The sequence below is a fragment of the Mauremys reevesii genome, linkage group 11, assembly GCF_016161935.1.
Source record: "Mauremys reevesii isolate NIE-2019 linkage group 11, ASM1616193v1, whole genome shotgun sequence".
NCBI classification, from domain to species: Eukaryota; Metazoa; Chordata; order Testudines; family Geoemydidae; genus Mauremys; species Mauremys reevesii.
In genome coordinates, this window is record NC_052633.1 from 38,275,562 (window position 1) to 38,300,410 (window position 24,849).

At 41.0% G+C, this 24,849-nt stretch overlaps 1 protein-coding gene across 6 annotated transcripts in view; it reads right to left on the reverse strand.

The window, feature by feature from the left end:
* Positions 1–24,849, reverse strand: part of RAPGEF4 (Rap guanine nucleotide exchange factor 4) — a 209,822-nt gene that overhangs the window by 163,790 nt on the left and 21,183 nt on the right. For 3 of the 6 annotated variants that reach the window (XM_039494904.1, XM_039494907.1, XM_039494905.1), the window contains exons 2-5: positions 23,660–23,802; positions 21,914–22,002; positions 9,863–9,901; positions 7,138–7,284 (exon numbers count right to left, since the gene is read on the reverse strand). In XM_039494904.1, coding sequence (XP_039350838.1) covers positions 7,138–7,284; positions 9,863–9,901; positions 21,914–22,002; positions 23,660–23,802 — 418 coding nt within the window. Of the gene's footprint in view, positions 1–7,137; positions 7,285–8,169; positions 8,217–8,573; positions 8,752–9,862; positions 9,902–21,913; positions 22,003–23,659; positions 23,803–24,849 lie in introns of those variants that run through there. The other 3 variants (XM_039494911.1, XM_039494906.1, XM_039494910.1) reach the window with 3 other exon arrangements.

The following is a 24,849-nucleotide window of genomic DNA, read 5'->3' on the forward strand; positions in this document are numbered from 1 at the left end:
AGCATCTCTCACATTAGCTCTGTTCCTTTGCACAAGCATCTGATGGTCAAGTGTGTATTTCCGAACTACACAAAATTTTACAAGCTTGTACTTCTCCATATTTTTATTTTCCTGTAATGCGTGTTGTCTACCTTATTACATGGACTGTTTCTTCTTCAGTCTGATGAAACCAGTATTTGACAGGTTGCCCGATGCTATGCTCAGACAGCAACCTACTATAACTTGATCTCCTTTCCAGTTCTTAAATAAACCCATATAAGAGAAATGAACTATCCAAGTCGAGTCTCAGCAGCCAATGAAGAGGATGCCATTAAGTGGTTACATGTAGCTGAGTATTCCATGCACACATTTCTTATACTTCTGTGGGTCTCAACACTTCACTATTTTAAATCACCCGATCATCCCATCAAGCTAAATATTCGTCACTTTATTAATTATATGGTTTTATATCTGTACTGTACTTGCCTAGTGGTAATTAATAAATTATAGTAATGATTTATGCAACTGATTACTGAGCAATAAACTGTCAAAATAGTATACCATAAATCAACCAAATCATTTAGGTGTCTGGACTTGAATCTGATTTTTCTCTTGCATTTTTATTTCAATATTTTATTTCCTGTATCTAGTTTACTCTCCCTCTCAAATTAACTGTGAAACATATCAGCTATGCAATACTCAATGGTGAAAAGGTGAATTAGAAAGTGCTGACACTGACTCAAGATTCCCAGTATTCCTTACACAAGAAACAGTATTCTGAGAAATGTTTTCTCTGTAGTAGAACCTAAGTTTCTTCTGTACCAATATTTAATATATGTTCTCCACTTATCAAGAGGAAAGGGAAATCCTACCTCTCAGAAATAGCCTACTGTATTTAATTCCAAAACACTTAAACACAATTTAATAACGACACAGTACTGTTTAGATAAATAACTCATTTGCTGTGTTTAAGAAGAATGATCAAATGGAAAATATAAATGAATGAAAATCTTTACACATCTAGCCTGTTGTTAAGATCCACACAGAAGTCCCGCTGACATAAAATTGGTGCCTACATCCTAAGATGAAGACTGCATTAGAAAGGTCAGACAGACATCATGTACATGTGCACTGAGGGCAAAGTAATTGCCACTAACCTAACCAACCCTTTCAAAAAGTTCACATCTAATACTATGGAACATTCAAGTCACTACACAGTTCAATATTTGTATTTTTTAAAAACAAATTTCCACTGCATCTCCTTGTAAATTCCTGTGTTTTCACAGAGGATCCATTTTTGACCAGCTCATTAAATGGTAACATTAGCACTTCCCAAGAGAAAGCATTTTTTTCAGAAGTTCTGATTTCAATGCAGTAAGACACACTGAGGGCCGCTAGAATACCATCGGAAGGGCAACAGCAGGACACAAGTTACACTATTATTTATCAGGCTGTAATGTGTATAATGCTGCTGAATGCGAATAAAAAGAATAAAAGTATTCATTCTGACCTTGTAGAGGCCAGCTCTCTCTTTCTCTCTCTCCAACGTTACTGCACACCAAGTAAAGATCAGTTCTTCATTTAATCATGATCAAATATCTCTCAGGGAATGTATGTTATTCCAAAGAGGAGGAAACTAGCTGTTTGTGCATTATCCAAGAAGCTTGAGCAATTCACAGCAGTAGGAAAGACTTCTAAAAATAAGTCACCTCCCAGCAGATGCACTTCCTTCCTGTCGTAGTTTGAGTCAGTTCGTAACTGCATGAAAGCACAAAGCTTGTGGACAGAGTAGTGAGGGAACTCCTATAACAGATAACTACATTTATTTGTATGGTATCTTTCCTTGTCTGTCTAAAAGAATCAGAAAATTGGAGGCAGAGTGAACCACAGACCCAACAGGATATGCGTGACCAGAGCTCCTGGTGTGTAGTTTCTGCTTTTATGTTTATTTTTGGATACGGTTTTCTTAGTCCTTTGCACTATTCAGTACAGAGCTACTTCCTAGCCCTAACTTGATAATGCCGAAGGGGAAAAGTAAGTTCTTTTCAGGATAGGGAATGTCTCTTAGTATACGTTCACAAAACACCATGTAAGTCTAGTGCTAACAGAGCGACTAATAAGATCTCACATGAAGAATATTTTTTGACCATGTTAACACTCCTTGAAGAGGAAGACCAGAGATAAGCCAGTGCACAAAAGCAGGACACTGGAGATTCTGGACTCTTCCTAGAGCTTCTTTGTCAAGCAATAACGTTCAGCCCACTGTAAGAACTTAGCAAGAGATTTCATCTTCTCCAATGTGCTGCAGCAGCTGTTGGTGTAAAACTAGATGTCTCTGAGGATGAGCACACTCTGAGGCTGAGCAGATGTTCATGAACAGGGTGCTGCTTAAACAGATGTAGTCATTAGAGAAAAGACTAGAACATTTTCACTGGTAATTGCTCTTATCAGGACGATATCATCTGTTTTGACTGTCTTATTCCCTGAGTATTAAAAATGGAGGTCATAGAAAATCCTGTCTGTATTTAAAGGGCAGAAAGAATATCCTATTTTTTTCAAATATTCTTTCCCAAGAAACACAAGCTGCCTTCCCTCCTACACATATCTGGTAGAACTACTTTATTTCCATCTATACAAAGTCTACAAAATTCAGGGAGGAAAAAAGACTCCCCCCAAAAAGAAGTAAATCTATTACTTTTCAGGTAGAGGGTCAAGTATTCTCAATGAAGTCCTACATTAATTAAAATAAGAGTCACAGGTTCTGTATTAAGCCAAATACATATTAACTATGTGTGACAAGGCAGCCTCGCCCCGCACTAGCCCCAGCAGCATCAAACCAGTAGCTCTGATGGCGGAAGTCCTGCCCTAGCTGTACTGGGCATGCTCCAAGTGCTCTGAGAGTATAAAAGGAGGGAACTCAGCTCAGTCTGGGCCGGCGGCTGCAGGGGAAGGACCTAACCAGGAAGTGCCTGTGGAGGCCCAGCCACCACCCTGGAAGTTGCCAGGAACTGAAGCTTCTCCGGGCCGGCAGGAAGCCCTACTACAGGAGGAGCCCGAGGAGACGATGGACCCGGAGACCCACGGAGAACCTAGGGACTCGTGGGAGACCTCAACTCTCAAGCCAGTACAAAGCGACCCGGGGGGGTGACGGACTGGTACCTTGCCCCCGGTAAGCCTCAGCTTGTTTCAGGAGGACCCCCCACTGAGCCAGTGGCAAGGTCCTATGTTGCTGTTAGGGCCGCAGGCCGGGCCCCAGCAGAGTGGGAGAGACTCTGGCTGCTAGGCCGTGCTGCCCTGCAACCAGCGGCGAGATTCTATAGACTCTGGCCGCTAGGCCGCGCTGCCTTGCAACCACGGGCGATTCTATAGACTCCGGCTGCTAAGCCACGCTGCCCTACAATGAGGGGCGATTCTATAGACTCCGGCCGCTAAGCCACGTTGCCCTGCTACCAGGGGTGCAAACCCTCACACTTTGTTATCAGGTTGTGTGTGTCCTGGGATATGAAGCAATATAGAAGATCAATAATATTGTTTCTTACAGTGGTGTAACTTTATACAGGCATAGAACCAATTTACAATTTGATTTAAACAAATATACAGAGAAAATTGTACAAAAATAGTACTGATTCAAAACTGGCACCACAGTGTGACTTCATAAAGATAGCCTTACTTTAAAATTCTTTCTGAATTTGTTAAAGAAACTAAACAGCTTCTCCCATCCCACCCCTGCAGTTCAGCTCTAGTTATCTAGAGGGCTGAAAATGGTATGCAGTGGATTTTAATATTAATTTCTGAAGATATTTGCTGTAATGTTGCTGACATTGTTGTCCTCTTGTCTTTCCCAGGACACCTAAACTAATCTGTGGCCCATTCTTAGTTATGTAGAGCATTTTAATAAATGTAAATATAGAAGTAATGGAATGGCATGGTCTTTGTTCACTGTGTCAGAACAAGTTTGCCAAAATCTGCTTTGGCTAAACAAAGGTGACCTGATCTTAGAACAATCCCTGAACACCACAATTCCCACAACTCATCAAAAAGTTACTGTAAAAAGAAAGATGTGCACTTATGGTACAATGAAAGTATAATATTACTATTTTCAGAGATTTTCATAAAGTCACATATTATGAAAATATATTTTCTTTGTAAAGAATTTCTATTTTTTAGCTGCCACATATGTTGTGGCTTTGGAATTAATGTACTGCATAGAGACAAAAGCAGCATTGCAAAAACCAAATACCCCTTTCAAGTCCTGCTAATACATCCTAAACTACCACCTAGTGCTAACATCTTCAGCATTCTTGTTGAATAGGATGTTCAGGAATATTGTCCACAAGAGAGACTTCAAAGATTCAGAAAGAATTTGATTGTAAAGTGCACAGAAAGCACATGACAGTCAACCTACAGTCTATGAGTGACACCTGTAGCATGTACAATATTCTGTGTGTAAAATTTTAACAGGTCAGAAATACACTGAAAAGTGACTGCTAAATGCTCCCAAGACGGCTCTCTTGATGGCAGCTACCATTTTTGTATTGGGTTGTTATAATTTAAACATTATAAAAGATAAAAGTTGCTCTGTAAAAATAAACAACATTGTATCAACCATTTAAGTAAGAGTAATCAAAGGAAAAACATTTTAAAAGTACTTTGTAATTCTCGTTTGAACATCTTTACGGTGTTTCTGACAGAGGAAAATATTTTTAAAAGCATGCAACGTTCAGAATCGAAAAAAGCAAACCATATGCTAAAGTTTTTTTGTTTTTTTTCCATTTATCAAAGATGAGATCCAATTACTTTCTTTTTAGAAAGGAAATCCCTTGGATGTCACAGATGACACCTCTTGTCCTACATCTAGGGAAAGGTGAACTAAAAGCATTTTAACTGACAAAACCTGAGTCCAGGTTTGTTCTCTTCCATCGCTAACATCCAAGACTCCATCTGCATTACAAGTTTTGCCATCTGTAAATGTAACACTAAACCAAGTTACAAGACAGTCAAGGCCTGCCATAGTTAAGCATGGCACTTAAACACTGTAAAATCTGTAGTGAGATGGAGCCTAAAGCATTGCAGGAACAGCATTCTTCACATATTTGCTCGTTTTCCTACAGCTCTATTTGAGCTAAAGACATTGGGCCAAATTCTGCTGTAAGTTACAGAAGCACAACCAATGAAGCAAGGTCTGCCACTATCCGTGTGTTCAGTGGCAGACATGTTTCAACAGTACCTTGGCACTCTGATGCCCTGCCCATGCTACAGTACAGAGGTGGGCAAACTACAGCCCGCGGGACCCTCCTGCCCAGCCCCTGAGTGCCTGCCCTGGGAGGCTACTCCCCAGCCCCCTCCCCTGCTGTTCCCCCTCCCCCGTAGCCTCAGCTCGCCTCGCCTCTGGTGCAATGCTCTGAGAGACGGGGCTGCGAGCTCCTGGGGAAGCGCAGCTGCAGAGCCAGGGCCTGACCCAGTGCTCTGTGCTGCGCGGTGGTGTGGCTGGCTCCAGCCGGGTGGCACAGCTGCCTGTCCTGGTGCTCTGGGTAGCACGGCTGTAGCGCTGCCAGCCGCCGGTGCTCCAGGCAGCGTGGTGAGGGGGTAGGGAGCAGGGGGGTTGGATAAGGGAAGGGGCGTTTGGGGTGGTGGTCAGGGCGGGGGTATGAATAGGGGGCAGGGAACAGGGAGGTTGAATGGGGCAGAGGTCCTGCGGGGCAGTCTGGAAGGGGAGAAGTTGGATGGGGAGCAGTCAGGGGTGGGAATTCCAAGGGCTGTCAGAGGTCAGGGAACAGGGTGGGTTGGATGGGACAGGAGTCCCAGAGGACTGTCAGGGGCCGAGAAGCAGGAGGGGTTGGATAGGGGGCGGGGGCCGGGCCACGCCTGACTGTTTGGGGAGGCACAGACTCTCCTAACTGGCCTTCCGTACATTTTCAGAAACGGAATGTGGCCCTCAGGCCAAAAAGTTTGCCCGCCCCTGCTATACTATAAAAAACATGCTTGGAACAACTAAGTTTACAGGTGACTGACACTAGTGACGTTTCTCTGACCAATGTTGCCAGGAAATTTTTCTGAAAACTTTATTATAATAATATTACCAGAATGCTTCTTAGAGAATAGCACTGTTTGGTTAATACAGGTCACAGAGAGCAGAAAAAACCCAAACCTTGCCCACACTGGCCAAGGAAACTAAGCTAGAATGCTACAAGCAGTAATCATTGTTTAAACATAATTATTACTGGCAGAACCTCAACTTTAGGCCACAATCTGCTAGATGCAGGTGGACTCCTTAACTTGTATAGATTCCAATTAAATCAATAGGGCTCTCCATGGATCCAGCAGTCCATTCATATGGATTAGATTGCATAGGGTGGACTAGATCTAAATGGTATCTTCCAATTGCCAGTAATATTTTTCAAATCTTGCAAAAATTCAGACATGAATTATTAAAATCTGCCAACTAAGCATGCAAGCACACAAATGACACTTGCTTGGCAGGGACACCCAATTAAACAACAGTAGACAGCAGATTCAAGAACCATACATTCACTAAAGAGGGAAGTATTGGAAGGCTTTGCAAGCATTCACTATGCCAAATAATACCAATGAATTTTTAAGTGCTCTTCAGTCAGTTACCAACTCTAAAACTCTTCCATTTGGTGATAACTAACAAGGAGGAATGAGGAACAATATTCAAGTGCAATTTGATCAGGGTCTGCTATGTGATTCAACTAGCTGGTGTCAAATGTAAATAGAAGTCTGACAAACCAGCAAATGGAGGGCACAAATGAATATGTTAATCTGAGTTAGTTTCATTTTACAAAATAAGTTAAGGGGAGAAGTCAACAGCAGTTAAAGTACATTTTAAAACAAATATCAGAAAATTATTTATTGATGGAGACTAATACATTTGTGGAGTAACTTATTAAGCAAAGTTGTCAAGATAAAAAACAGGATCGTCTTTGAAGAAATATTAATAAGGATATGTAATCTTGCAGAAGATGAAGTATCAAAAAAGGGACAAGTGGATTTAACTCATTCTCGAAAAAAAAAATTTAAAATTATATTCCTCTGCTAAAAACTGAACACATTAAGACACAATCATAATGTCATTATATACATACATTTCACTTTTCTCTAACTGTATTAATTGTTCAATAATTATTTTGGCTTTACCTCCCAAAGTGCTTTGAAATCCTTCTGCTCAATTCGAAGGAGCTCACTGTATTCCCTGGTAACAATAGTAGCATGGCGAGGGGTGTTATCCAGAATTGACTCTCCAAAAGCGGTTCCTATTCCCAGGGTACATATTGTCACAGCATCCTTTGAATCAAAAATAAAAAAGGACATGCATTAAATTCCTGGCTTTTGAAGGGGTCTATAGTTTCAAATCACTTATCAGCTGATTATGCTACACAGCACAGCCTTAGATTCTTAATTAATTTTCTAGGATAAGCATTTTAACACTGGAGTGGAAGGATAGGGCTGGGTTGGTCCAGTGGCGCAGGAAGACTTGATTTCAGAATGCGCTTAGGACTTCTGTTTTCCCTGCTCACTAGCTGAATCAGATCTGCCTTGCTGTAAACAACACAGCACAGGAGTCACCACCACCTTTGGAAGAAAGAGTCATGATCTCTGGTCATGTATCCCTTTAGGCAGCTGTGATGAGTGTGACGTTAACCATATTTCTATGAAGAATATGGAATGTGTGATATGAATGACATAACTAAGATATACTTTTTACAAGATGGCTCATGTAAGATATCATTGGAAAGGTTATGATTTACTGAATGTGATTATCCAATTTGTATACATGTGTCATTTCTGTATCTAGAGTTAGGAATATTGACTATGTAACAATTACAACTGTGTGTGTATTTGGGGGGAACACCTACCAGACAGTAGGCAATCACCCTGAATGACCCATTAGGAAGAACCAATAAGACTGTGAAGATTCTAATCTCTCTCCTTCCTAAGAGATGTAGCTGTGACACTACCAGGTCAGGTGATAAGATCACTTGATACAAAATACCATCTTGGACACTGCTGGCACTTTTCCTCTGTAGGGGGGTGGGGATCAAACGAAGGATTCCTTCCTTAGGTAAATCTTTTTTTAAGGGCTGGGGAGGGGCCTGATCTCGACTCTCCTCCATTGCCTACCCAAGAAGGAGGACTGCTGAAAGAACCTGAAGGGACAAAGGAACTAACCTGAAGGGAAAGGCAGGGGTGAGTCCAGATTGAGACAGGGGTCCACTCTGTAAGAAGAAATAACTGGAACTCTGAGCTACAAAAACTCTGCATCCTGCCTAATTCAACATTTAGGGTGAGAAATTACATTTTGTAACCTGTTTTTTTTTTTAGTGACTCAAGCTTAGTTTGCGTGTTTTGCTTTAGTTGCTTAGTAATCTGCTTTATCCCTTATAATCACTTAAAATCTGTCTTTTGTAGTTAATAAACTTATTTCTTGTTTATAACATAACCCAGTTTGGGCAATTCATATCTGGGGGTGGGCGGCCAAGGAGCTGTGCATCACTCTCTTCACATTGAGGGAGAGGGTGATTTTTATGAGCTTGCACTATGCAGATTTTTCTATATAGCGCAAGAAAATATACCTTTGGGTCTGCACTCCAAGGGAGGTGGGCACTTGGTGCTGGAGCAAGTCCCTTAAGCTGAGTCTTCCCAGAGCTGATCTCAGTCTCTGTGTCTTTCTGCAGCTGGGTGTGGCCTGCCTGTGCGTGTGCTAGTGGAGGCTTAAGAGCCCAGCTCAGCAAGACAGTGTAAAGGGGCCCAGGCTGGCAGAACAGGCAGGCTCAGTGGTATCTCAGTACATCAGGTGGCACCTTAAAGGGGGGAAAACCTGTCACTGAGGCGTAGTCAAGCAGGATTATGTGCACAGTTTCTTGCTATGAGACACTGGTGGTGATTTTAAGTAAGTTTTAAGTGTGCTGGCTAGAGAACAGACAAAGTGGTTACTGGTTTGTTATTTTCTGTTTGCTTATTTTGGGCAAGAGAAGTAAGAACAGGGAAAGCATAAAAATGAGTGAAAGTGAAGCTACCAAAAAGTTGGAGCTCTACAGATTGCAAGTAGAAGAAAGCGAAAAAATGCATAAGAGACAGTTAAAATTGAAACAGATGGAAATTGATGAGCAAGAGGCAGCCCACCAGAGAGCCATAGAAGCAGACAGGCAGAAAAATGCCCTGGAACTGAAAGACAAAGAAATGAAGCATGAACTGGCCATAATGGAGTGGAGGAGACAGAACCCCCACAGGAGGCTCCACCTCTCCAAAAATTCACAAGTGGAAGCGCTTGTGTCCAGCATACAGCAAATCTGGGGACATTGCTGAATACTTCATCATCACCTTTGAGAGGCTGTGCATGCTCCATGCAATTCCTGAGGATCAAAAGATGACGACTTTGGTTGTAAAATTTAATGGGAGAGCTCCGGACATATTCAGTAAGATGCCAATTAGTGATGCTTCAAGCTATAGTAAATTTAAGGAATTGGTTTTGAAACAGTTTCAGTTTACACCTGAAATTTACAGAGTAAAATGTAGATGCGGTAAGAGAGGGGCTGGATTAAGTAATGTGACTTATATGAACCAAATGAGAGATGTACTGGATAAGTGGGTAACGGAAAAAGGTATTATAAACTTTAAAGCAATGTGTGATTTGGTTGCTCAGGAACAGTTCCTGACTATGTCTAATGATGATGTAAAATTTTGTTTATGGGATAAAAAGGTAGAGGAGGTCGAAGAACTTGCAACTTTTGCAGATAAATTTTAACAATCCCAAGCACCCATTAGGAATAAATCACAGGCAGAGGGGTTAAAGTTTGGTGGGAAGCAAGGTCCTCATTTACCCCTGGGATGAAGGAGGGTGGATGGGAGGCTGGACACTCACCTCCCCAAGTTCACTCCTCCAGTCCTTGTCCCAAATCTCCTGTAAAACCAGAGGAGCCCAGAATCATTGTAATTCCACTGAGCACCTGAGGAATAAATACCCTGTACTTAGTGGAAACAAGCAGCAGGTAACTCATGGAAATGCTGCTACCCAGAGCACAGCATATCAGAGGGGTAGCCGTGTTAATCTGTAGCCACAAAAACAATGAGGAGTCTGGTGGCACCTTAAAGACTAACAGATTTATTTGGACTACATCCACCCTGACTAAATTGGCCTTCAACCTTGGTTCTCCACTTGTATGGAAGCTCTCTTCTCTTCATGTGCCAATATATATTTATGCCTGTATCTGTAATTTTCACTCCATGCATCTGAATAAGTGGGGTTTTTACCCACGAAAGCTTCTGCACAAATAAATCCCTTAGTCTTTAGGTGCCACCGGACTCCTTGTCGTTTTTCCAGAGCACAGAGGCACATCAGGCAATTGCCACTTATCAGACAGGGTTTTTAAAGATTGACACTGCACTGCCATGCAGTAAGCACCTGACAGCCTTTAGAGAATTCCCTGACTGGAGAAATACTGGTGCAGAAATTTCTGTGGTCAGGAGAGACCTGGTTCAGGAGAAAGACATTCTGCCAGGACAGCTGGCAGAGCTTTTGTTAGTAGGAGTTCACAAAATTCTTGTGCCTTTGGCTAACGTGCACATGGAAACTGGGTCTCTGCAAGCTGAATTGCCTGTTGCTGTGGTTCCTCAGAATCCTACAATAATTCTTTTGGGTAACGATTTTTTTAATGTGGCTCAGGCTGTCCAGAGCTCTGTCAGCAGCGAGAAAGAATCTTGCGCTGAAGCCCCAGAGGGAAAGAACCAAGCTACAGAAACTGCTGAGGAAATGGGAGAGTTTCTCTAATTCCTCTGCAGCCCTGCAAAGCAGTTTGCTACAAAGGAATGAGAGTGGGTAAAACCAGTTCCAGTCCGGTGGCTATCCCCTCAGGGGATGGGAGTGTTTTGCATGATGGTAGGGAGTCTGTCCAGGTTGCTTGCTGCCAGGAAGTGGCAGTTAAGCAAGGATCAGAACTCACTCTAAAATGCATAGAAAAATGTGTCCTAGCAGAAAGCCCAAAGGAAAAAAGTGTTGGAATCCTAGAGACCGCTGCGGTGGGTGCAGATTCCATGGACTCTAACTGGAGGCAAACCCAATTCAAGGAGAGAGGAGGGTACAAAGCTTACCAGTGAAGGGTCTGTTCTGGCTGTTAGTTGTGAGCCCACAGCCGACAGGGGACAGATTCCATTCTAGGGAGCACAGGGGTTTGCGCCCTAGAAGGGGGCCCAGCCTGGCAGAACAGGGGGGCTCAGTGGTATCCCAGCACATCAGGTCCCTGTCGGGGGGGCAACCTGTTACAATGAGATCCTTTAAAAATGACAGGGGTGATCAGAAGGTAACTAGGAGAGAAAAGGCAATTCTTGTATCTAAAGTTTCTGCCCTTTCTAGGCTGCTGTGAGCAGAAGGAATATTTGTTAAGAAAAAAGTTGCAGTCAAAGTCATCTTTCAATAATAATGGATTTATATCTTCTTGTATGTATAATATATTTGTCTATCTTTCAAGGTCTGATGGCAGTGCCCTCTGTAAATCAAATCAATTCATGGCCTTTCGACTGAGACTTACAGTAAATCTGCCAATGGTTTAGTACATTAGAAATTAGACTAAAACTATAAACTCATTTTACACAGATCAGGCATTTTAAGGTAACAAGTCCAGAACAACTGGGAATGGATTCAGATTAATAACTATGGTCCCCAACCTGCAGTAAAATCCACTTCAATGACTTCAGTGGGTGAGATTCCACATGAGCACAGGAATCCACTCACATGGATCTCATTGTAAGATCAGGGCCTTAGAACTGAAAAGACCCATAGTCCAGTCTCCTTAACCATCCAGTCCCCTGGGATAGTTCTGACATAAATGACATTACTGCAGCCAAACAAAAGCAGAGTACTAGAAATGAAGGCCCCAAATCAACCAATAGTCTGATAAAAAAATGCATATATTGTAGTTTACTGGGGAAACATACAAAAAGACATAGAAAATGTAAGCTCATTTTACCTGATATAACATTAGTAACACAGTTTGATTTAATTCTAAAATTTAGGATTCTTGAAATGGACACAAAATATAATCAGTAATTTCTGGCAACGTACCTACTTCTTGCCCATGGCTCATAAACCAGAGGAGATTCATGAGCATATTTCAGCATCATTCTCTGTGCTTAAAATTGCATTGTTTTCCTTTCATGCATCTAATACGTGATAATAGGCAAATGTTATTAAGACCAAGTAAGTGGTTCTGTAATCACATTACAAAGACAAATATCCATAATAGTCCAGTTCCCTGAACCATGGCAAATTGCTTTTGTACAGATATTTCCATATAAAATTATATAGTCAGAAAAATAAAATAAGTATAGTCTTGGAAAAGAATTAAGGATCTAGGAAAAAATTTAACAACTGTTGGTAATACATTTTCCAGGAAGGCAACTGTGAGCAGTTGTGGGGGAGGGTGTGCGGGAGAGAGCATATAGGATTCTATAGATAGCGGTTACACAGCAGTCCCATTATACCCAGAGACAATGTTTCTCCCTAGACAAAGCTTTGTATGATGTTTTTAGAGGTGACGTCCTGTAACTATCCAACCATTATCAAACAATGCACTCAAATGGGGGTACAAAGAAATGCCTTTATTGTCCATACTGATTTTGTTCTCAAGGACTCCGCTACTCTCAGCTTTATTTATTAAATTCAGTAAATGGCTTCTGTTTTGTTCTTACTGCAGAAATAAATTCATAGAATGGAAGAAAAAGAAACTTTCCAATTAGACAGATTATGAACAACATTTACATCTATTACTCTCTTTACCCCTTAAAAATAGGGGGAAAAAACTCTCCACATTTTGGGGGTTTTAGCAATGAAAGGAAAGACTTGTAAAAACCAGAATAGATGAAGGATAGACAGGGACATGTGTTTGTTAAGGTGTCACTTTCTAAGAGACCTTTTGATGAGGCAGCTGTTCACCCTAAGAAATAAATTAACACCATAGGTTTTCAGGTCAAGGAGCCTGAGGAATCATGTGTTCATAAAAGAAAAGTCCAGGATTCTGTCAAGTGAAAGTTCTTTCAGCTTTTTTCCAGCCATCATTTCTCTACATGAGAAGTGGTTTCTCTGAGCCAGTTAGAGAGCAAGCCCTTCTTCAAGGCTTCAGAGTCCCATTTTTCCCCCCTGCTCTCTGTTTATGTATCTCCCATCCCCTAGGAACGCTTCCTATTAGGCCTGTTAACATTACACTCAAGGATCTCCTGCTGTTCATGTAGACTATCTTGAGGATTGCTGGCAGCTAGAAGCTCAGGCTGCTGTTCCCCTCTGAAATCCCAGAAGCAGCAGGAGGTTCTATCTGCCAGGTACCAGTCAAGGTTCACATAGTTATTTAAAAGGAAGAAGCATTAAGGACTTGGAAAGATATGTTTGTTCCCATTGCTGTATGTTCTTTGCACACACTGTGAAATCATAGAGAGTTCAGGTCGCAGACTATGTACTTAGGTTCACTGCATTTCAGTGGCAGGTTTAAGACTCGTGATGAAAGATGTTGTTTCAAAAATCCTCAGTTATAAGAGAGCTGTAATAACATCCAATGGAACTGATCAGAATCACAAATTTAAACCCTCAGACACCAGACATCCACAATGTATGCTCCTCCCCTTCTTCTGAAGCATTCTATTTCAAACATGGCAGACTGTAGTGTGCACAAGGGAATTACTTATTCTGCCAAATTCTGCCACCCTCATTCATATGGAGTAGTGCCTCTCTCTGTGAGCAATCTCACAGAAGGAGAGAGAATGAGAAAGAGAAAAATAATTGTGGGAATAGAAGAGGGTTTTTTTTCTTAATTAGAAAGTTAATTTTATTCAGTGTTTTGAATCTATGATGGAAAGGCGACTTGGTTGTTTCAGTTAAAAAAATTGAGTTATTATTTCCCCACCCTTTGCACATTCATTCTGACGAACGTACAGATATGTATTTTTAAAGGTGAATTGTTAAAAACACCACAGCTTGCTGACTATTTCAGGTTTACTTCAAGCCAAGTTCCCTTATATAATCAGAGAAACTAAAGGATATAAATGAACCAGAAGACTCTGTATTATGAAGAAACGTTCCTGTAATATCATCCACATAAGAATACATTTAAACTGCTAAGAAAAGAAGCTCTTGCCCAGCTACTGGCTTATCTGTAAGAGCTAAGGTGGCAATGATGTTCCATATTAGAATAGCAGTTCAACAGTATATGGTCATTGTGAAAAAACTGTTAGGGAAATACTCTTTATATGAGGATGATATATCTTTATATGATAATCATGTTTCTTAGCAGCACTACTTCTCTTCTAGTTTCCAATTAAACTATTTACATACCACACCAACTGGGCTACTTACATAGTTAACGCAGGATCCAGCAAAGGGCATATGTCACATATGCATAATCATATTTTCCAAAGAAAGATGGCTTGTGAAGATAGTTTTGATATTTCATAGGAGAATTAGGCAAAGATCTCATACACTTTGCTCAAGTGTAACAAGCATGGTTTAAACGGAAGTCTAAAACGTCCTAAAATTCTGGTAATGCACAGATAAGCAAATGTCTAAAAATTCACATTTAAACAGAAACATGAAAGTTTCTTGTAGTTCCAAATAGTCTGTTATCACATACATATATATATATATATACACACACACACACACCCCTCATAATGACTGTTTCATTTACACTGGAGCAAGCAGTCCCTTATAAAAATCAAAGAATTATAAAAATGTAGTACTAAAAGGGACCTGGAGGAGAAAAAAAATAAAAAAATCAAGGCCAGCCCCTACACTGAGGCAGGAAGAAGTAAACCTACACCATCCCTTACAGGTATATGTCCAACCTGTTCTTAAAAACCTCCAGTGATGGGGATTCCACAACCTCTCTTTGAAACCCATTCCAAAGCTTAACTACCCTTATAGTCAAAACATTCTTCCTGTTATCTAACCTGAATTTTCCTGGCGTCAGATTAAATCCATTACTTCTTATCCTACTTTCAGTGGACATGGAGAACCATTGATCAACTATGTTAAGGGCTGTTATTAAGGGGACAATGAAGACTCCCCCTCTGGTAATCTTAGACTTAAGTCTGAAGACTAAACATGCCCAGTTTGTTTGTTTGTTTTTTAAGACCCTTTCCTCATAGGTCAGGTTTTCTAAACCTTTGATCATTTTTGTTGCTCTTCTCTGGACTCCTTTCAGTTTGTCCACATCTTTCCTACAGTGTGGGGCCCAGAACTGTACACTGTACTCCAGCTAAGGTCTCACTACTGCTGGATAGGACAATTACCTCCCTTGTCTTACATACAACCCAGAATGGTATTAGCCATTTTCACAATACATCACATTGTGACTCATTCAATTTGTGATCCACTAAAAACTCCAGATCCTTTTCAGCAATAATACCACCAAGCCAATTATTCCCCATTTTGTAGCTGTGCATTTGATTTTTCCTTCTTAAGTGCTTTGCACTTTTCTTTATTTATCATCATCTTGTTGATTTCAGACCAATTCTCCAATTCATCCAGGTCATTTTGAATTCTAACCCAGTCCTCCAAAGTCCTTGTAACTTCTCCCATCTTGGTATCATCTGCAAATTTTCTGTGCATACTCTCCACTCCATTATCCAAGTAATTAATGAATATATTGATTAGTACTGGATCCACGACTGTGGAACCCCACTAGATACAGACTCCCAGTTTGACAGAGAACCAATGAGCACTACTCTTTGAGTACTGTCTTTCAACCTGTTGTGTACCCACATTATAGTAATTTCATCTAGACTACATTTCCGTAGTTTGCTTTGAGAATGTCATGTGAGACTGTGTCAAAGGCCTTTCTAAAAATCAAGACATCATCTACTGCTTCCTTCTATTCACTAAGTCAGTGACCCTGTGAAAGAAAGAAATTAGGTTGGTCTGGCATGATTTGTTCTTGGCAAAGCCATGCTCCCTATTTCTTACAACCCTATTATTCTCTAGGTGCTTATGATCAATGTGCCTCCCCTGCTTTGGTCTGCCAACCCCCCATCCCTCATCATTTAAATCCCACCTGTAAATTCACTTCTCTGAAGCCTACAATAAGCAACTGAGTTATTTTCACTATTTTTAACTTGATCCATGTTATCTGCATATGGTCTTTAAAATTCCACCAAAATGCATACAAGCCTTAAACTTAGTAACTGTGGCCCAGTTCTGCATTCTGAGTCATGCCGATGGACTGCAGCAGGATCAGGGCCTATGTGACTTTTTTGCAGATATCTTAGCCCTTCACTGCCATTTCCTCCATTATGTCTTGTCCACATTAAAATTGTAAGCATTTGTGGGAAGAGTTAGTGAGTCCAATCCTGTGTCCACTGAAGTCAATGACAAAGCTCAATAGTGCAGGATCAGGCCGGCCTAGTGTCTTTTTATGTCTGCTGTTATGAGTCCAGCACACTTTGTGGCAATAAAAAACAAAATAATAATAAAGATGATCCTAAACGGCTGCTTAGAGGCCTTCTCTTATCAAAAACTTACTCACAGCTTCATTTTGAGGCATTACAGTTGTGACACTTGAAAAACTGCCTATTTTTAAAGGGAGTTAACAAATTTATAGTACGTAGAGGTTTCCTGTGTGTTTCTACAGCACCCAGCTCAATAGGGCCTTGATTATGATGGGGGCCTTTGGGTGCTATCACAGTATAAATTAAAAACATTGTAGGGAAAATTTTTTTGCACAGAATCCATTTACAACACTGAGTAAGGATCTTATTCTACCAAACTCATAACAAGGCCAGGAAGCTGTCTTCGCTGATCCCATGTACAAGTGTTATCAGGGTAGGTGCAACTACCTAACCCATAAAAGAAGGGAATAAATGGAGTAGGGACAGGGGCAAGAAAATCCACTGCAAATTCTTCCATCCCTTCCAGTGTGATACTTTTATCACTAAAACAGACATCCTCTTCCATTTCTTACACATTGCTGAACACATAGTCAACACTTAATTTGTGTGGAAATGCCCATACACCACTCAACATTTACTGGACATGTAATTCTGACACTTTTCTGCATTGTAATTGTCTTGCCCCATTTCAATGACAAGTGAAATTATTGCAGAAGTAGAGAGCAGCTAGCATCTCTTTCTGTCACAGGGACAGAATTACTATTAACAGAGAAATCTATTCTGGTTAAAACTCAACAAATGAACAGATTAAATAGCTGGATGAGATTTTTAAACTAGTCATTTTGGTATGAAATAGTCCAGGTTCCCTTAGAAGCTAATTTCTCTTGTTTCTTATGTATTCTAACACTGCCCTCTTGTGATATACTATAGTTCTGCACATATTAAGATAGCTTAATATTATCCCAACTCAGGTAAAACAAGACATTTTACCTGTCAAATCCTAAATTTGTGTTTTTCCTGTTATCTCTAACATCTAAATCAATGTGGGAAATACCTTGTTTCAATAAAATAGAAAAGAATCAGGAATTTCAACACCCTACAGTTGAGTTCCCATCTTGCTGATAGTAGTTAACATCAATGCCTACTGCAAAAGAAAGTTAACTAAGTAAAAAGAAGAGCTGATTATCCCATTTTAAATTAAAATTGTTGATTTGCCATGTTTAAGTCTATGCTGATATCTTTTTCCAATGAGATTACAAGTTTGGTTGATATAAGGGAATTACGTTGATGTAGTGTACAGCACTACATTTAGATTTCTGTAAGGTGTTTGACTTGGAACCACACAACATTTTGATTAAAAACTAAAATATAGTGTTAACCTGGCACATATTAAACAATTAAAAGCTAACTGAGAGGTCTCAAAAGTCATTGTAAATGGGGGAATCATCATCCAAAAGGTGTTTTTCTGAGGGGCCCTACGAGAACTGGTTCTTAGCCCTATATTATTTAACAATTTTATTAACGTCCTGGAAGAAAACATAAATCACCACTGATAATGTTTGTAGATGAAAGAAAAATTGGGGGAAATGGTACATAATGAAGAGGACAGGTCACTGATATAGAGCATCCAGATCACTTAGTCAGCTGGGTGCAAGCAAACATTTTAATGCAGCTAAATGTAAATGCATACATTTAGGAACAAAGAATGTGTAGGCCATGCTTACGGGATGGGGGACTCTATTGTGGGAAGCAGTTACTCTAAAAAAGATATAGGGGCCCTGGTGGATAATCAGTTGAACCACGGGCCCCAGGTTGCCCACCACTGCCTTATAATGACAGAATCAAAGGAGCTCAATCTATTTAGCTTAACAAAGAGAAGGTTAAGGGGTGACTAGATGACAGTCTATATGGGGAACAAATATTTAATAATGGTCTCTTCAGTCTAGCAGAGAAAGATATAAACACGATCCAATGGCTGAAGGTTGAAGCTAGACAAATTCAGCCTGGAAAGAAGACCCATTTTTAACAGTGCAAGTAATTAACATTGTAATAATTTACCAAGGGTCATAGTGGATTCGCCATCACTGGCGATTTTAAAAATCAAGATTGGATTTTTTTTCTGAAAGATACACTCTAGGAATTATTCGGGGGAAGTTCTATGGCTTGTGTTATACCAAAGGTCAGAGTAGATCAGTGATTTTCAACCTTTTTTCATTTGTGGACATCTAAACATTTTCAAATAGTGGTGCAGACCCCTTTGGGAGATAGTCTGCAGACCACAGGTTGAAAACCACTGAACTAGATGATCACAATGGCCTCTTTCGTGCGTGGAATCTATGGAACTATACTCTGTCAGTGATCTGGGATAATAAATGGTTTGTTGTTGTTTTAACCAAAAAAATTTCCAGTTCACATTTAAGGGTCATAATCAGAAATGAGAAAAACATAATCCCAAATCATAAGTGAATCATGTAAGTTTACTAGTATCTGCCATTTGATTGTCTTGATAGGGGAAGCCAGTCAGCTAGAATGCACAGGAATATTACTTACATTATTTTTTTAAAATCCTGAATTTTTCAGGTGGTACCATCCTAAGTGGTAAAGACACTAGAGATAAGACTGAGCCAGAACATTCAGAGTCCACATTTAAAGTGCGTCTGTATCTAAGATTCTGGTTCAGATCCATCTTTCAATATTTTACTGAGAAGATAAGAAATGTCCTCAACACTGGAGTAATCTCATCTTTTGGGAAGTATAAACTGATTTTTTACCTGGGCATCCACTAGAGGTGCATGGAAATGGGACTGCTGGAGCACATCATTATTCTATATTGTGAGACTACTACTGCTGTACTACTACTTGCTCAAATTAGGCTAATTGTTCTCCCTCTCAGTCTATACTCAGTACAATTAAGAAGTTACTAAAAATAGTGAAACAAAAGCTGTTTCTGTATTTGTCATTTTTATACTGAATATGGAAATATGGAAGTAACTGTCAGGTGATTTTTTCTTCTTGAACGCCAGCTTGTTTACACTAAATTTTTTACACTAGTGTAGCTACACTGATGTAGCTATATTGGTGCAAACTTCTAGAGTACATGATACATAGCTGCAAGAAGTGACCTGAAATGGTTTCAGATGGGTTTCAAACTGGGGGAAGCCACACAGGCTCAAGGAACTTGTTACACTGCTGTAGTGTCTCTATATATCAGTGTAACTACAAAGGAGCAACAAATCCAAAAAAACAAACAATACAAATAAGCTCTATGTGTGGCTTTTTCCAGTATCTCCTCAGGCAGAGAATTCAATGTTTTGATTACACTCTGGGAGAAAAGGCCCTCTTATGTGTTTAATATAAACTTTAGATTTTGCAATTTCCAGGAGTGCCAGGCTATTGAGAATTTAGTAAGTTTACCTAGTGTTTTACTGCTTCTCCTCTTTCCATGTCTTGCACATACATTATTTCTTGGTGCCTGGCCTAGCACACCAGTAGTCAGTGCTCCTGCGCGCACGGGGGTGGGGGCAAATGGGGCAATTTGCCCCAGGCCCCACAGGGGCCCTGCGAGCCCTGGCCCGGCAGCAGCCCGGGTCTTCAACGGCATTTCAGCAGAGGGGGGCCCTTCAGTACTGCTGAAGACGCGAAGCGACTAAAGGGCCCCCCGCCGCCAAAATGCCACCGAAGACCCAGACTGCCACCAGGTGAGTACAACCACCGCAGCTCCCCCACTTTGCCCCAGGTCCCCTGAATCCTCTGGGCGGCCCTGCCAGCAGTCCTAATACTTTGATGTTATTATACTAGCTTCCTCATCTTACAGTGAAGGCTGCAGTGTGCTATTACTGTCAGAGACCAGACACATGGGTGGTCATGTCTAGCAGCTGGAGCCGGTAGCCAGGAATCAGAGCCCATGGTCAGAAGTCTGGAATCAGAGCTGAGGGTAGCATTCAACTGGAATGCCCAGTCAAAAAGGGACCCTGGCAGCTCTGGTCTAAAAGTCTGGTTTGCCAGAGCAGACGGCTCTGCGTGGCTCCTGGGATTGGCCGGCACGTCCCGCTAGCTACTAGGCACAAGAGCGGCCAGGGGTCTCCATGTGCTGCCCCCGTCCGCAGGCACTGCTCCCATTAGCGGCAGTTCCCGGCCAGTAGGAGTTGCAGAACTGGGGCTCATGTCCTGAGTCTAGGAGCCAGCAGGACATGCCGGCCGCTTCCGGGAGCCATGCAGAGCTGGCCGCTGCAGCCAACCAGGAACTGCGGCCAATGGAAGCTGCGGGGGCGGTGCCTGCGGATGGCCACCCCTGTGCCTAGGAGTCAGAGGGACATGTCGCCGCTTCCCACCACCTTTGGTAAGCGTCAGCCAGAGCCCACACCCCAACCACCTGCCCCAGCCCTGAGCTGAGCCCCCTCCTGCACCCCAATCCTGAGCCTCCTCCGGTACCTAAACTCCCTACCGGAGCATGCACCCCAACCCCTGCCCCAGCCCTGAGCCCCCTCCCACACCCTGAACCCTCATTTCTGGCCCCACCCCAGAGCCCGCACCCCCAGTCCACAGCCTACACCCCCTCCCACACCCTAACTCCTTGCCCCAGCCTGGAGCCCCCTCCTGCACTCCAAACCCCTCATCCCTAGCCCCATCCTGGAGCCCACACCTCCAGACGGAGCCCTCGCCCCCTCCTGCACCCCAACCTCCTGCCGGTGAAAATGAGCAAGTGAGCAAGGGTGGAAGAGAGCAAGTGATGTGGGGGAGGGGGATGGAGTGATCAGGGGGCAGGGCCTCAGGGCAGGGGCGGGGCAAGGGTGTTCAGTTTCCTGCAAATCAGAAAGTTGGCAGCCCTAGCTGAGGGTTAGGACCCGGTTACCTGGAGCAAGGTAAAGCAGGGGCAATGCTAAGGCCAAGGCAGGAGCAGAACTGGATCCAAGGCAAATCTAAATCAAGGCTGGAATAAAGCAGGAACAAGGCTGTGAGCAAGCAGACAAGGAAGCTACCACAGCCATGGGCAAATGCTTTGAGCAGACACTAAATTGCTGCAAGGCTTAAGAGCTGGTCTGCTGACTCTTCCAACCAATCAGGCACTCTACTACAGGCCAGCTGCGCTCAGTAGGGTGCAGCTCTGCAGACCTTGCTTCCTGACAGTCAGGATCAGCAAACTGCAGTGGCTGGGGCTTCAGTTTAAACCTCTTAAGTAAAGGACTAAAATAAAATTTTTCCACAGAATTCAATTTAAAAAGTTAGACCTTGAGCTGCACTTCATGCGAACCCACAATATAACAGACTGTGGTGATTCCTATTTTACATTCAGATCCAGATCCTCTGTCAGATTATTAAATTTCAGTTCCCCTAAATCAAGAACATGGGTTGCCTCTTACAGGAGCAAAAAGACAAAAAGTAAATTTAAACAGAAAACACAGATAACACTAGCATGCTTATGATGGACAAAAAGAGCAAAGTATTGACACTATGCAGACCATTTTCATCTAGCCCTTTTATGTAGTTCATAATATTTCTTTGTGCCATGCAGCTGGGTTGTTTTAAAGAACAGTTGTATTTTTACCTGGTAGTTGCTCGTATCAGAAACTTTAACATCCAGTGATCCTGCCAAAACAGCATACCAATTTGTTCCGATATCACCCTGACGAAATACTGAAGAGATGAAATATTGTAAATAAACACTGTTATTGTAAGCATATCTAACAATGCTGATAAATGTTTTCACGTTGATGTATTACTGTACTGACTGCTAGCACCATAGGATTCACCACACCATATCTGATTATTTATCCATCTGCTAAGATACCCAGTGAAACTGCAGCATACCAGCTTTAGGGTATCCATACATAGAATCTCAGTACAAATGGAAATAGATAGCAATGGTTCAGGCCACCTTTCTTGTTTGCTTTTCTTTTTTCTGCTATCCTAGTTAATAAAAAGATCCTCTGAACTTGCGTTTACCATGGTGCCTCTGAAATTTGAAATATTTATTGACTTCCCCTCAATCACACTTTATATTAAAATTATTTTTATAAAAAGGTTAAATTATTAACAGATGTTTAACCATTTATTAATCAATTGTTTTAGATAATTATACAGTCCAACAGATCAGTAGGTTGCTTATAAGCCATGGCTTATAATAAATTTATAACACCTTCTATTTATATCTGTAATATGCTTATAACATCTATTGATCATTTGCTAACCCTTTATTAACCATTCCTAAATGGAACTTTATATTACAGTGAGATCCACATGTCTTTGTTATGTCGCTACTATTTTCTGAATCCCATCAGGAAAAAGAATAGAGAATAGAAACCAAAGATATTTAGAAAATACCCTTATCAGGAGAAATACAAGGAGATAATTCACTTTTCTCTTTCTGGGGATGGTCCCTTTAACTCTGTTTCAGAAAAGACTTAAAATATTTATCTACGATGCTACTTTTGTGGATTCCTCTTGTGCTTTAATAAAGTTTATGCTGAGAATCAACTTTATTTCATGCTATTTAATATTAAAGTAAAATATAGAGGATGTATGTACTATATTGATGTGTGCTTTAGAATGGGTCTAGATACATTAACTAGATGTATAGCAAAATCAAAACACAAAAAAAATCCATGTTATGACTGTAAAAGACCAAGCAAAGGCACACAAGCCTGCAAAAGCAATGTCAATGTTTGTGTGAATAATTTCTGTAGCACAGATCATCATTTTTGTGTTAATATCTATTTTAAATTGTGTTCATGCAGTGTACATATTATAAATCTATCGGATATGTATTTCTCTAAAAGTAATTTTAGACAAGTTATTTTTTACTGCTTCATGTTTTTGTATTTTTATGGCATCTTTTCTGTTCTAAAAGTCTGTGAAAGCTAATGCTGAATTGGCAACTTGCTGCAAGATTGAGTTCTTCTGTATTAACAAGGGAGACTGCAGGTCACATACTAATACCTAGCTGTTGTGCACTGCCTTTTATCCTTACATCTCAAAGCACTTTACAAAGGAGGTAAGCATCATTATCCCCAACTACAGACAGGGTAATGGAGACATCAGAAGGAAACATGACTTGCCCAAGGTCACTCAGCCAACCAGTGGCAGAGTCCTGGTCCAGTGTTCTATCCACTAGGGAACACTGTCTCCAGGGACTCAGAGTAGAACTGCATTATGTCATATAGCAGTTCAGTCAACTCTGTCCCAGCAATGTAGATTCCCCATATATTCTGTTGCCTTATCTGTCCCTAGGAGGGAATCCTGGTCTAAACCTTGACTTACTAAAAGTCAAATATATTATGAAACAACAACTTACATGTGATTCCCTTTTCCAGATTTTCATAGTATCCACAGAGACATATCTGCTGGAGAAGGTTTGGATGAAATTTCTCAAAAGCTTTCACTTCTTTCAGTCGGGTGAATATAATATCTACATCTTCACTGGAACGTTCCACCGGTCTGCGTGAAGAGAAAAAGAATGGCTCATAAAGGCTTTATCACAGAAGCAGGTAATTCCCACCCACCCACACTAAAACTAAGATTATTAGTTAAAAAGTTTAATATTTGTGAGCCCATTAAATGCAGGTTGTAGGTGCATGCAACAACCATGCAGACATTCCAAATAATCAAAACACCTAACCACTATATCCAACTTTATTATTATTATCATCATCATCATGCCTGGCAACCCCAGTCACAACTGAATCCCCATTGTCTCAAGCACTGTATCAATATTTATGAAGATATGGTCTCTGCCCGAAAGATCTTGCAATCTTAAAACTAAAACAAAGAGCAAGACCAAAATCACACCACAATGTGGGGAACAAAGGGTAAACATGGCATTGAAACCTATAAACCTAGAGTCCTGGCCCAGCTCTAAAGACTGAGGATACATCAGACATACAGAACCGCTTGCCATAATGGAGGTTTTCTATATTACTTTAAGGAATGCTAGTAAGCATGCTCAGTAACTATTACACCCACCCCGCTCTTTCAGATTTTACTGGGCACTTCTGAATCTCCAACTCAGTTTTCCGCATACATATAGAAACACAAATGATTCCAACAAATCCATTCCTCTGCTCCACCTCTTCTGTCCTTTTCTTTGTATAAGAAAAATAAAATACTGTTGTATAACAGCATACAAGTTATGCAAGCTGGATATGAACAACTTCATTCAAAACAAAACAAAACACGAAAGTGCACCTATCTCTAAACAGATACAGCATAAATAAAAAGGTATCATACAATGGCGAGTGAAAATAATTGGAGGTAGGGCAAGACTGTTGAACTCACTGGCACAAGATGGAATTGAGCCCAAGAGCTTAGTAGGTTCAAAAAACAATTTGACATTTACATGGCTAATGTGAACATCCAGAGTTACTTTACTAGAGCATTTTAAAACGTAGTTATAAAACTCTAATTCAGAGAATAAACCAACCACTAATTGAAGGCATTAGGAAGGACAGTTATGGAAGATCCAGTACAAGGTTTCTTGCATCTTCT